General features: G+C 34.7%; 2 protein-coding genes across 2 annotated transcripts; both read right to left on the bottom strand.

Moving 5' to 3' along the window:
* Positions 1-545: 545 nt before the first annotated feature.
* LOC143614272 (large ribosomal subunit protein uL18c-like) lies at positions 546-2,778 on the bottom strand. Its single transcript, XM_077087762.1, has 4 exons — positions 2,594-2,778; positions 2,301-2,517; positions 1,085-1,246; positions 546-695 (listed from the first exon to the last, which is right to left on the bottom strand). The coding sequence occupies exons 1-4, from the start codon at positions 2,776-2,778 to the stop codon at positions 546-548; spliced, it is 714 nt and encodes a 237-aa protein (XP_076943877.1).
* Positions 2,779-4,776: 1,998 nt separating this feature from the next.
* LOC143614266 (uncharacterized) lies at positions 4,777-9,977 on the bottom strand. Its single transcript, XM_077087752.1, has 5 exons — positions 9,195-9,977; positions 8,062-8,684; positions 7,838-7,927; positions 6,276-6,929; positions 4,777-5,272 (listed from the first exon to the last, which is right to left on the bottom strand). The coding sequence occupies exons 1-5, from the start codon at positions 9,280-9,282 to the stop codon at positions 5,159-5,161; spliced, it is 1,569 nt and encodes a 522-aa protein (XP_076943867.1). The 5' UTR covers positions 9,283-9,977; the 3' UTR covers positions 4,777-5,158.
* Between the last annotated feature and the right edge of the window lie 3,423 nt (positions 9,978-13,400).

The raw sequence follows: 13,400 nt of genomic DNA, 5'->3' as shown, positions 1-13,400 counted from the left end.
TCATCTTTCTTTTTCATTTCTTTATATTATTAAACAATAGAATGATGGCGAATGAGGAGAATGATAGATACCCCTGAATGAAGGGTATTGTTGAATATTGGAGGAAAAACTGTCGTGATATAAACTTGACAAATGAGAGAGAATGATTCAAATGAACCATACCCTTTAGGCTTTAGCTTTAGAAACATCTTCTTAAAGCGTATATAGTACATTCAAGAGGAAACCATAAGGAAAACCCCTTAAAAACATCCCCATCAAAGTGGAAGTGGCATGTACATATATATACACAAATGCTTATATATACGTATGTATTACCCATTAGAGATGAAAGGTAACCTAATTAACCAGCTCAATGATCAAGATTGTCACCTCAACTTCTTTTTACTAGATTCTCAAGTCTCCTTATACAAAACATAATTGAAGAACATTTGGTACCAACAAAATATATGCAGCTTTTACATATTTCAACAATGGCACATGGACACGGAGGCCAAAAAAAAGATTTAAGTTTGAAATACTACAACAACAAAAGATTGTCCAGATCACTAGAACTGAAGACCATGTTCTCGAGCTGCATCAGCAAGCGCCTGAATACGCCCGTGATATGGATAACCCCCTCGATCGAACGCCACAGCCGTTATCCCTTTCTCAACGCATGATTTTGCAATAACTTCCCCAATTTTCTTAGCCACATCCTACATCAAAAACTCAAGATATTAACACCAAGTGTTGTGACACGCATACACCTAATTAAACACATGCATAGAGGTTCAAACGAGAGCTAATAGGCACCAATGTTTGGCTCTTTGATCATATTTCAGTGGCATACACGCGCGCACGTATAAGCCTGCTACTAGTGATAACTATAATGAGATGATAAGCATATTTCACCTTTGGATGCACCTATTAGTTAGTGGAGTTTTACTAGTTACGTTTGTTTGTTTGTTTATGCACCTATTACTAATATTGCTAGTTTATATATTTGCAAAATGATTTGACTGTAGCAAGAAACAAACTAATACCACCTATGCTAATATGTTAGTGATGCTCTCTGTGGGAAAATTTTATGAAAAATGCTACTTACAATAGTGGGCCCGGAGGTGAAATCAAACTCCTCAGAGAGCGGTTTCTGCATTGTTGAAGCTGATGCAAGAGTATGCATCTTAGTGTCGTCAATCACCTGACCATATAGATGCTTGTTGGAACGAAATACACACAATCTTGGTCTCTCTGTTGTCCCTTCCACCTAAAAGATTAAGATTAATAATATTGAATCACAACAGCTACTGTACAAGAAGTGATTAGATCAAGAAAACGGCCATAAAACTCTCCATTAGATTACTTCATTGTTAATTCAACACGTAATAAGAGTATTGAAGTTGTAGTCTAATTGTTTTCAAATGTCCCAACAATCAATTTGAAATATCTTCAGTTTTTACAGGTAAGCTTTGAACAATTATGCATCTCTCATCTTTACAGCTTGTGTTCACCATTTAAGCAGAAATTGGTGCAAATAAAAAGATCAATGTTTGAAATTTGATGGCAAAATCTGCATTCTATGCTAGGGATGTAAAAAGGCCGAGCCTAGAACGAGCTCGGCTTAAATTGTTTATTTCAAGCTCTTTTTCTAAAGCTCTAGTTCGGATCGTGAGTCGTTTTTCCAAGTTCGGGCTCGGCTCGTTTATTATTTATTAACTAATTTATACGCATTTTTAATTAATCTTATATATTTTGAATAAAACCTTAACACGCCTAAGCTCGGCTCGACCTCGTTATGCATTGTGTAATACTAATTGATACATAGAAGTCTAAACAATCCTAAATGAGCGTCCCATACTACGCTCAAGCTTGGGCTCGAAAACTAAATGAGCTTTATTTGAGGCTAAGGCTCCGCTCGTTTCGAGCATTTTATCAATCCAATCTCAAGTAGCTCGTGAGTGACTTGGCTCATTTGCACTCCTAGTCTGTGCTACTTAATACCGAATTACCGAGATTAGTAAAATTTTGTGTGTAAGATACATACACATGATTCACAAAATTGAAGAATAGAGTGAGCAACACTACAATTTGCACAATTAGCAAACCTAGGTGTAATAATTTGATACAGGTTTTCTCTCACTCAAGTATTGATGAATATACTTATACTTAGAAATAGAAACATCACAATTGGCATACTTATCGAATACAATATTTCAATTTCAACCTAATTTGAGAAAATACTCCTAAAACTGAAACTTTATAAATTAGGACAATTGGCATACAGAAGTGATAATATCAATATATCATTATGTACGTACTACCTTCTTACGAATACGAGCATGGCGAGCTTTTCGGTTATCCTGACGAGTTCTGGCGGAAGCTTCCACAACCAGAGAGGTTGTTCTCCGGTGAATCGACGGTGATGATTGAATGAAGAGCTTATTATGTTGGTGATGAAGATTCGAATACAAGTATGAGTTTTGCAGAAATGATAATGACATTGCTACACACACACACACCAGACCGATTATTATTGTTCTGTTCTTCGTTGCAGAACTCAATAGACGAAGATAACGTTGCTTTATGGAGGAATGAGTTGCTTTTGTACACAAACGCTCCCTCAACTTTCTTTATTATTTTTGTTTGAAACGAAGACACGAAGGCAGACTTTCTTGGAGAACCCTTCCTATCGGAAAAACCATATATTCGGCTGTCACTTGACGGTTGTTGTACCACCGCATTAGAGCAGAACTCTCTGGCCAGAGTCGTCTGCGATAATCCTTTAAAAATTGAGGGCATGAGGCAAATGAGTCTCTAAAATGCACTCGCATATAAAGTAAAAAATACGACAATGGTTGTGAAACAATAAACAAAACAAAAGTATATTAGCAAAATAATTTAATTCAAATATTTAAACGAACCATGAAGTTATCCTACCATTTTTGTTCTAAATTAAATAGTCTTTTTTCTTTAAATATATAAAAAAAGAAGAAAAAAAAAGACTATTAATATGGGGTTAATAAGAATTAAGCTCATGATATAAATGAAAAACAAAAAAATATAGAGTGTAAATGATTGATGCAAAATTTAAACTTGGGCAACCCAATTTTTATTTGAGGGGGGAGGGGGGGGGGGGGTTAATAGTTAAGCCAAATTAAAGTTATGTAGTTATGCGGTTTACATTACATATATATATATATATATATATATATGAGAGTTCAAATAAAAAACAATTGTTTTGTGAGAATATTTTAAAATAAACCACATCATCTAAATAGGACACTATACCATGTAAATTAGAAACTATATGGTTTTTAGAAACTACTAATCTCAACTACTAGATTCTAGATCCAAGGGTTCACATGTATTCTTATGCTTCTCACAAAAATGTTGTTTTTTACGTTAACCCTACCCTATATATGTGTGTGTGTGTGTGTGTGTGTGTATAAACGCGTCAACTTTTTATGGGCCACCTCCCTCTCTGCCCACCCCTCTGAGCCGGGCATGTCTCTTGCGTAACACAAGATGTGACGAAAATCTGGATGGGCTCGGGATTCAAACTGGCAACCTTGCAAAGCCCAGAGCTAACTCTTCATTGCCATATTCCACTAAAAGTGACACAAATGGAGATCGAATTTGAGTATCCACTTGAGATCTCAAGTCCTTCTACCACCGTGCCACGAATGAGGATTTGTAATGAATAAGTAATTATAATAAAAATGTTGTTACATCATACATATATTTTACTTTTGGCACTTTAAAACAAAAATTTGTGAGTGGATTGTTAGCTCTGAGGAAACTATGTGGCTAGAGTTGATGCCTCGGGCAGTAGGGTGAGAAAGTGACTCGTCTTGGTTTAGAACCATCTCATTGGTGATGCAAACACCATTCTTCCTATTCTCATGTCATATTATGAATTGCAACAGCAAGAAACATGTCAGAGGGTCGAAGAGATTGAGTTCTGAGAGCACTTTGAAGACCAAGTCAGTATGATCTTTACGTGATATATAGACATAAGTGTGAGCATAAACATAAATATGCCTTTAGAAACTTAAGTGCGAGAGCATGGACGTGAGGAAGATCTAAATAAGGAAGTGAGAACCACCTTATATAAGGAGGGGATGTTTGGACTTCTTTTTTTTCAACATCGATGTTGGGACTTGGGACTAAGCGACTTAACTCTAATGGTCGGTGTTGACATGGGTTTTTTAGAATTCGTGCAACTTGAGTTCGTTGCAACCATTACATAGATACCCTCTACGTGCACATTATACCAATAATATTTGTACATTAATACCCATGGAAGATATGTTTGATCCGTATGTTAGTTTCGGGCAAAGGGAACGCCATCGATCTACATTTGCAAAGTTCACCGCATAGTTGATGCCGAAGATAAAAAAAATATCATCTCTTTAATACTTTCCGTACTCAATGCCACCATTAGGTCCTTTTACTCGCAACAATCCAATTTCATATTCAATTATACATCTTGGTGTATATCCAATTTCACATTCGGTAAAATAAGGATTGTTAATTAATAATCAAGAAATTTATGTGTGAAAATATCTTTGTCACACAAGTAACAAGTTATTTGTTAAGTAACAACAGCGTATATTTTAAAAACAATCACATAAAAATCATATATTTAACTTTAATTTGGATACATAAAACAATTATATAGCCTCTAATCTCACTCTCTTAACTCTGAAGCACTTCGGTTGAACGAGCATCTATAAATTTAAACTCTAAACAAACAAGCTTAGACAACCAACCAACCAAAATAATATGCCCGATGCACATAAAAGTAAACTTGTTGATTCTTTTTTCTTTGATAAAAATAAACAATAAACCACAATCTATATTTGTTTAATTGAACCCCTTGTCAAGAAAAAAAAATATAAAAACAAAACCAACAAAACAGCCAGATTTCTTTGCACAATGGAAGCAAATTTCCCTTTCATCTCCTATCTCTTCCCAGAAAAACCCAGTCAAGAGGGTAGAACAGACATTTTAAAGAAACACGAAACCAACCCGTATATTTCCTGTCTCCCTCTAACTGCAATCTTTTCAAAACTTCCAAATCCATTTCTTCTCACTACTTCCTTCCAACTCCATATGAAGAAAAAAAAACAGTAAAAAAATTAACCAAAAAATATAACCTTTTTTTTCCCGGTAAAATTCAAGATTCTATCCTTGAGTTGGAGGAAATATCACCGTTCTTCCCCATCTGTGTCATCAGTAACTTTGTTTGCGCCCCTTTAAAGATCTTGGAGGCTGCCTGCAAATTCAGATACTGCACGCACACAAACAAGAAACTTAAATTAGTATTTCAAGATCAATGCTTTAGATGGTTGTTTAACTTTAAAAAAATTCACATTCGTTTGACCAATTCAGGGAAAAATTATTTGACCCATCTGAATAACGGAAAAAAAAAACACAACCCGAATATAAGTAAATAGGTTACATTTGCCAACTTCAAGTCATCACATAGCTAAAGATGCTATTTAGAGGTGGCAAAATGGTCGTGTCGAACTGGTTGAGCAAATTGCTAGAACTAGGGGTGTAACAAGCCGAGCCACTCGAGATAAGCTCCTAGCTCGAATCGAGCGAGCTTAATCGAGATTAATCATGAGCTTAAGACTAAAAACAAGCTTGTCTAATAAATGAGCCCGAGCCCAAGCTTCACTTATTGAGTTCGAGTTGGCTCACGAGGTCGAGCCTAAACAAGCCTATAACTTACATATTATTTAATATAATTGATATATATTCATTTAATAAAAATTATTACATATAAAATTATTGCAAAAACAACTAAAATGCTTATTATGTTATATATAAATTTTATAAATAAAAGATACATAGAGACAATTGTAAATACATATAACTTAATTAATAAACAAAAAACGGACCGAACCCAAGCTTGACAAACTACTCACGAGTGAAGCTTGAGCTTCGAATAAAGCTTGAAACGAGCCTAACTTGAGCTCTATGTAAGTTAAACCAGCCAAGATCAGGCTCAGCTCGGCTAGTTTACACCCCTAGTTAGAACGTGTAATTATATAATATGAGTCGAAACGGGCCGAGGTCAGACTGATATAAACCAAAACACTCTTTAATTCGTCTTTCAAATTGACGAATATAATTTGTGATACATATACAAAAACTATACTATTACCAAGACTCCAAGAGAATAAAACTTCTCTTAAAAAAGAAAAACTCAATGGACCCATTTATGATAGTACATAAATGGTTCAACGCATTTAAACCTGTTTTGTATAATATATATTTCCATTTACCTTACTCACAAAAGCACTTATTTCCTCTTCTGTAAGACCTTCCTCATCGTCACCAGTTTCTTCCCATCCCAATGACCGCAAGAATCTAGCTTCTTCTTCCTCCGAGTAAAGAATGCCATTATTATTATTAGTAACAGAAGTAGATTGCTCGGTTGCCACATAAGCATCACCATTGCAAGCTGTAATCTCACTAGACCGTGGAGGCCCACCTTCAGTTACAGTAACAGCTGAACCAGTATCAGTTTCATCAGGCTTGTCGTCAATAAGAGAGACGGGCGAACCAGTATTGTCAGGGGTAACAGAGGTCAAAGATTTCTTCCTCATGAGGTTAAAAAAGTCATTTCGGCTCTGAGCATGAGGCGAGGGTCGCTTCTCCAGTGTAGCTACACTGGGCTTGCGTTCAGAGGGTACACTGAGAGGACTAGTTGGTAAATTTCCACCTGTTGGACTTAAGTTGTCCTTTGCAGTTGGTGTTGCACCGTTCCGTTCATGTGACGGCTTAAGCACGTGAAGCTTTCCGACAGGAGAAGATGGCTTTAAAGCGTCAAACTTTGTGGAAACGGCTCGGGGGGAGTGTGTGTGGTTGATAAGGTGAGAACTTTGGAGTTGTGGCTGTGCAACCTTTGGCTTGGGTTTATCACTAGAGTTCAACACCTGTATAATATAAAAAAGTTAAAACTTTAGAAATTTCGTTGTATGTTTTCATATAAAAATTTCATGTCTTCTTGCGTCAAATAATTACAATATTAGGCACATTGAAGTTATCTATTTTGTTTCCTATATGTATCTTAGTATGTAAATCAGACAAACCAAATCATGGTATTTAAACTCACAGCAAAATAAGATCAAATATTCTAAGTACTAGCGGAACAAATTTATACCCTATGAACAGAAAGCAAGAAACCTAGATGCATGAAGAATAATAAACAGAAAACAAGATAAAATGCAGAGACATCAAGGAGGCTAATAACTGAAACACACAGGAGTTAAGTAGGGCTTCAAAAAGAGGTGATATAAAAAGAGTCGGTGAAAAGTTTAGGGTTTTATATATTATTGGTTCTAAACACAACGCCTTTATTTAGGGGCACATTCATTTCAGAACCAATATTATGTTGAAATCTGTGAAAACAGCATAAGCGCGTGTATATAGCGATTCAATGACAAAGGTCAAATTAAAAAAAATGGTTTAATTCCCTCTCCACACTCTTTCTTTAATTCCTTTTAAGTATAAAAATGCGCACACCGAGTGCAGTCGTGCATATACATGTGCATTTAGACAGAATACTATCACTACCATATTTTTTTAAAACAATCTCACTGAAATTTACATGCATTCTAGGTAATCAATATTATAAATAGTACAAGGGTTAAAAAGTTTTCAGCATGCAATTGGTTCTAAAATAGAAGCCCCCTATATAAACATACATGTATATATAGACACGCACACACAGATAGATATTTATAGATATATAGACTGCATATAATATAACTGCCAACCATTTTATATGTAATGAGTTAAAACTAAAATCAAGAAATGGTGCAAAGACACTCTTAAGTCTTACCAAGACTTTAGGCACAGAAGGAGTCATGGGAATCAACTGTCTGGATTGCTTGACCGCAAGCTCTTCAAGCCTTTGAGTCCCGGTGGATAACTACATCCGCATAAACAAACACTTAGTACATAACACTTATAAGTTATAGAATTGGCATAGCGGACAGCTTGGTCAAATAGAATCACAACACAAACAGGTAACAATTGATACAAGTCTAAAGATGTTTAAGCTACCCGAGGAGCCGTTTGAGCCCGAGGAGGACCCTGAACCAAAGTTTCAGCCATGTTCCTTCCCGTTCCCATACTTGTACTCGATTGCACAACCGAACTATTGCTTCCATTACCACCAACCATCGCAGGCACCTCCACCAGTGCAGAGGTCCACCCATCACCGCCAATCACTGTTCCATTACCAATCGGTAAACTCTGAATCGCACCACTCAAACCATAATCAGTTTGCTTATCTTCTGCACCAAGAGACGGAAAATCCCTCTCGAACACAATCTTTACACCACCAGCAGACTGTGAACCACAGCCATTGTTAGCGGCTACTGGTTTCCTGGACCATGACTCGCCACGCTTTGCAGATAAACTTGAGTGTGAGCGTCTTAACCCGTCTTTCTCAAACCTACTTGGTAAAATACTGCTCAAGGGATCAGAATAATCACGGAGTTTACTTTCTGACTTTTCTTTATCAGAATACCGACTGTTACCAAAACTACTGTAAGACCTTAAATGTGATGACCCGTTACTACTAGAAGACCGTCTGAAGTATGAAGAAGAAGGGCGTCCTATATCATTATCAGTTTTGTTAACATGTGACTTATTTCTTGTAGCCTTTGATACAACTTGCGCATCTATAAAAAAAATATATGTCAGTTTAATACACACACACACAAACACACACGTCTATATATATATATATATATATATAAAATCATGAAAGAACTCTTCTTTGTGAGAAAACTAGAGAACTCCATCAGTGGTGAAGCTTGGACGAGTTCGTCGGGGGGGGGGGGGGGGGGGGGCTCAAAATGTATTTTAAAAAACCATAAACGAGGGGGGACGGGCTCAAATTTTGGGCCAGAACGGATAAATTTGCACTACGTATACAAAATTTCGGGCGAAAAATGGTCAATTTACACTACTGCGCAAAAAACAGGGGGGGGGGGGAAGCCACCCAAGGCCCTAAAGAAGCTTCGCCCATGAACTCCATACTGCATATATGTAATATATACTACATATATATTACATATATACCGCATATATGTAGTATGGAGTTTTCTAGTTCTCTCCCGAAAAATGAGTTCTATCGTGATCCTTTCCCTATATATTTTTATATACAACCAAAACCGTAAAAGAATTACCAGAGTGTAACGACGATGACTGAAATTGATGATGTGATGCTGTGCTCTTTAACCATTCGGGTACAAACGTCGGCTCACTTCTTTCCATAGCTAACAATGAACATCATAAAAAACAAACCTAGCTTTCTACCCCTTTCCAACAAAATTTACGCGTGTTCCATCAATCAAAGCTTCAAATACCACCCTAATTTCTAACGAACTCCGCCACTATTATCAAACTCCGATTAAAGAATCCATTAAACATCATATATACAGTTACGCAGACCTCATTTAAATACCGAAAATTTCAATCTTAATCAAGATTGAACCAATTTACAAGACCCTCATCTTATAAACAAGTTCAATCACCACTCCCACGAAGCGAAAACCGGCTTATATCATCCACAAACACAACCCTTCAATCCCATTACACAATCAAGCCCTAAAGTTCAAACCTTTACAAACAGGGTAACCAAATCAAAACCCTAAAGATGTTATCAATTAGTCAAATTTGCTAACAATTAACCGAAATTAAAACTAACCCTTTTGAATAAAACGAATACCCAACAAAACCCAATTCGCCGATTGTGTTAATTCAGTGAAATTGAATTGGATTGTATAGAAAAAAGTGTATTTGTGTGTTTGTTGTATCTATCGGTGGAGAATGAGGAAAACACCGGGAAGAAGAAGGTTTTATTGTGTCGTGTGGATGAACAATTTTCAATGTTCTGTGTATATTGTTTGTTGTATGTATCGGTGTGTATAATATTGTTTTGTGTGTGTGTGAGAGAGATGATGAGTATTTCTTGTGAAACTTCACAAAAATTTGTGTTGTTTTTCTAACTCTAATTATTATTATTATTATTATTATTATTATTATCTTTAAAATAGTCTATAACTATATTCAAATATGTTCGATTGTTTTCATGAAATTACACTAGTTTAACACTTTTCATTGTCTGTGTTGTGACGGTAAAGGTGTTGGTGTTATTTAGCAATTAGCAAAGGTTAGGATTCAATCCTTTTATGAGACGAAAACGGTGGAAATTAAATATTAGTTGTTCAAAAACATGGAACCCAAACGAAGTGATGGTAGCCCAAAGAAGGAATGAAGCCCAAACGAAGAGATTGTAGCCCAAACAAAGAAACGAAACTCGAACAAAGAAATGGACGCACTAACAAAGAAATGGAAGAACAGAGAAATGGAAGGCCAAACAAAGAAATGGTAGCCTAAATAAAGAAATGGTAACCAAAACGAAGAATGGAAGTCAAAATGAAAAAAATGAAAGCCAAAATGAAGGAATGGAGACAAAAATGAAGAAATGAAAGACAAAACGCATATATCGAAGCCAAAATGCATAAATGAAAGCTAAAATACGTAACCAAAATGCACAAATGAAAGCCCAAAATGTATAAATGAATGTCAAATGAAGAAATAAAAGCTAAATAAATGAAAATCAAAATGCATAAATGAAAGTCAAAATATCAAATGAAAGCCAAAATGCACAAACAGAAACCCAAAATGTATAAATGGATGCCAAACAAAGAAATTGAAAGCCAAAATGCACAAATAAAAGCTAAAATGCACAATTGAAAGCCCAAATGCATAAATGGAGGGAAAAATACATAAATGGAAGCCATTCTATGCCAGGTAGATGGAGGTGTTGCGAGTGATGGCGAGTGTGTTCATGGATCGTGGTTGATTGCTAATGTTTGGCCGTTTGACTTGACTTTGGTTTGTGTTTGTACATAAATGTTATGATTTTGTAGTGTTTTATGTCATAGTAAATAGACTAAGGATAACATGTGTACTTAGCCATTTGGATCCAAATGAATGAACGAATGAACATATTTTATGATTGATGTTGGCATACAATATCTTAATATATAGGCACTTCATGTTTTCTATGCCGAGCTCATAGAACTAAATGCTTAAATCAAAAGCTTTAGAAACCTTAAGGTTTTGTACTATTTTTTTGACAAATAAAATTCAATATTCAAAAATCGAAAAATGATAATATGTAGGCATCACGTGTGTAAAGGTGGTGGTTTCATCTTTAATTTATTTTGTTTGTACATGGGGTACTTCAATTTTCTCATTTGTGTACTTTCAGAAGAAGATAAAAGGTGGTGGTGAAAAATTGAAAATGATAGCCTTTGTTATCATAAAGACATGTTTTGTGGTGTGAAATTTTGATTCGTACGAAAGCTAAGAATCTAAACTAAAGTGATAACAAGTATGCACATGTGCATTTTAGTTCCAATATTCTCCATTTCAGGCATGCTCGAACCTAATGTGACATGGTAAACTTTATAGACCTCCAAATGTTCACTACATAATGTATAAAATTAATAATTTTTGTGAGAATTTATTTTCAGTTGAAGTGACATGTAAATACATTAAATCGATGTACATATGCATTGGAGTATAGGCTAACTTTGTTCAAGTTGAACCAACTTCAAGTGAGATGCGTAAATGACTCGTTTTTGTAGCATTTGCATTATTTACGGTCGGTAAAAGGTTGGTTTGTTATGGTCCCGACACTTGGTATAGCCAATTTTGTAGTTGCTATGATCTAAGGTACAATAACTAAGGTTTAACAATTATGAATGTTTACTCACTATGACTTCATAAGGTTTAACAAGATCATAAGGGCGACAATCCATTCTACTCATAGTTATAATAATCCAATTAATAAGCATTAAACTATTAAAACTGGGTATTACAGTCACATAAACTCCATTAAGGCACATTATTCATCAACGTTAAACAGGGGGGATACTTATCATTTAAAAACATTGTTATATAATTTTCTTGTGCATAGCCTTCAACATCATATGCTATAATGGTAAATATATAAACGTGAGTTCAACAACTCTAATAATAAATAAACAAGATTGTTTTGAACCTACTAAACGTGAAGTAACTTATGTATCAAGGGAGGCGGGGTTGTATTTCTGTTGCCGGATACCTCTCCTGCCACCTCCACTTCCATACTATATCCGTTATAAATTACTTCTTTTTTAATTCAAGTTCAATTTATGTTTTTAATACATAGTTACAAAAATTTAAGGAATTTATATTTGGTATATGAATCTTGTATTAGATTCTTTATATAAAAATTTACTTGTAAGCTAGACATTGACTCATGAAAACCTATAAGCTAGTTTGTGTTTAGGACTCCTTAAGTATACATATGAATATTTGAAATCAATGATAGCATTTGCATACACGCATACACATCATTGTATGATATAACTGTTTTGGTACTTAAGACAAATATTAAAAACAATTTAGTTGTTTAGAGGAAAAATGTAACGTCTCACTTAGATAACAAAGTAACAAACACATTTACAAAAATGATATTATTGCTAATGAAAATCATAAATGCAATACAACACACCGAATCTTCAACACACCGAATCTTCACTTTTAGCTTCAGGTATTTGACTCCGAGATCTTGCTATTCCCGCTAGCCTTATTGCTTTGTCTACTTCTTTGCAGGTAATTGATCACAGCTTCAACCTTTAGTTGGAGTATTCATGTTTGTTAGCTTCAGAACAAAACTGTTGATAAGATGATGTTCGCGTTAAAAGGGTGGAGTGAAGGAAATGTATTATTTATTAGCTTTATAAAACAAATAAACAAACAACAAAGACAAAGAAGACCTCCTTTATTCACTTCACAGATAGTGATAAGATAATGTTCGCATTAAAAGTGTTAGGGGGTAAGAATCGAAGAGTTTTTTTTACCAAAATGGATGAGGTAGAAAATTTATTTATTAAAATAAGTGATTTGAAAAATATTTACTAAAATGGGTGTTTCTCATTTATTCCTTTATTTAACTAATCTATTATAACTTTTTTTTCTTTTTATTTAATCAACCTATTAATAATATGTTTTACTTTTTATTCTTTTAATTAACACGTTTAAGACTTTTTTTAACTAATTAGTTATAAAAAAAACTTTTAGTTATGCCCAGATAAAATAAAAACAAAATAACAAGCTAACAAATGTTAAAAATAAAATAAAGGTTCTAAACTATACTTAACAAAACTAATAAATTAATAAGTTGAAATTAAACAAAATAACAAGCTAACATGAAATAGTTGATTAATGATACTTCCTGTTAACAAGCTAACAGAACCACAAAATATCAAAAGAGGGCTTTGGCATACATCATTGTTATTTCTTCATATTAGCTTATGGTGATGTAGGGGATGAAT

The sequence above is a fragment of the Bidens hawaiensis genome, unplaced genomic scaffold (genome assembly GCF_021521415.1).
Source record: "Bidens hawaiensis isolate Kalapana, Puna unplaced genomic scaffold, B.hawaiensis_p1.1 tig00039533_1, whole genome shotgun sequence".
Taxonomy (NCBI): domain Eukaryota; kingdom Viridiplantae; phylum Streptophyta; class Magnoliopsida; order Asterales; family Asteraceae; genus Bidens; species Bidens hawaiensis.
Note: the sequence above shows the minus strand (reverse complement) of the source record. Positions and strands in the feature narration are given on the sequence as shown.

Excerpts from the sequence above, each read along its gene's own strand:
- LOC143614272 (XM_077087762.1), bottom strand. The coding sequence starts at position 2,778 with ATGCCCTCAATTTTTAAAGGATTATCGCAGACGACTCTGGCCAGAGAG. Across the intron at positions 2,518-2,593 it reads ATAAAGAAAGTTGAGGGAGC|AACAATAATAATCGGTCTGG; the intron begins GTTTGTGTACAA and ends AACGAAGAACAG. Across the intron at positions 1,247-2,300 it reads ATGCTCGTATTCGTAAGAAG|GTGGAAGGGACAACAGAGAG; the intron begins GTAGTACGTACA and ends TTAATCTTTTAG.
- LOC143614266 (XM_077087752.1), bottom strand. The coding sequence starts at position 9,282 with ATGGAAAGAAGTGAGCCGACGTTTGTACCCGAATGGTTAAAGAGCACA. Across the intron at positions 7,928-8,061 it reads GGGCTCAAACGGCTCCTCGG|TTATCCACCGGGACTCAAAG; the intron begins GTAGCTTAAACA and ends ATGCGGATGTAG. Across the intron at positions 5,273-6,275 it reads TAAGTGCTTTTGTGAGTAAG|TATCTGAATTTGCAGGCAGC; the intron begins GTAAATGGAAAT and ends GTGTGCGTGCAG.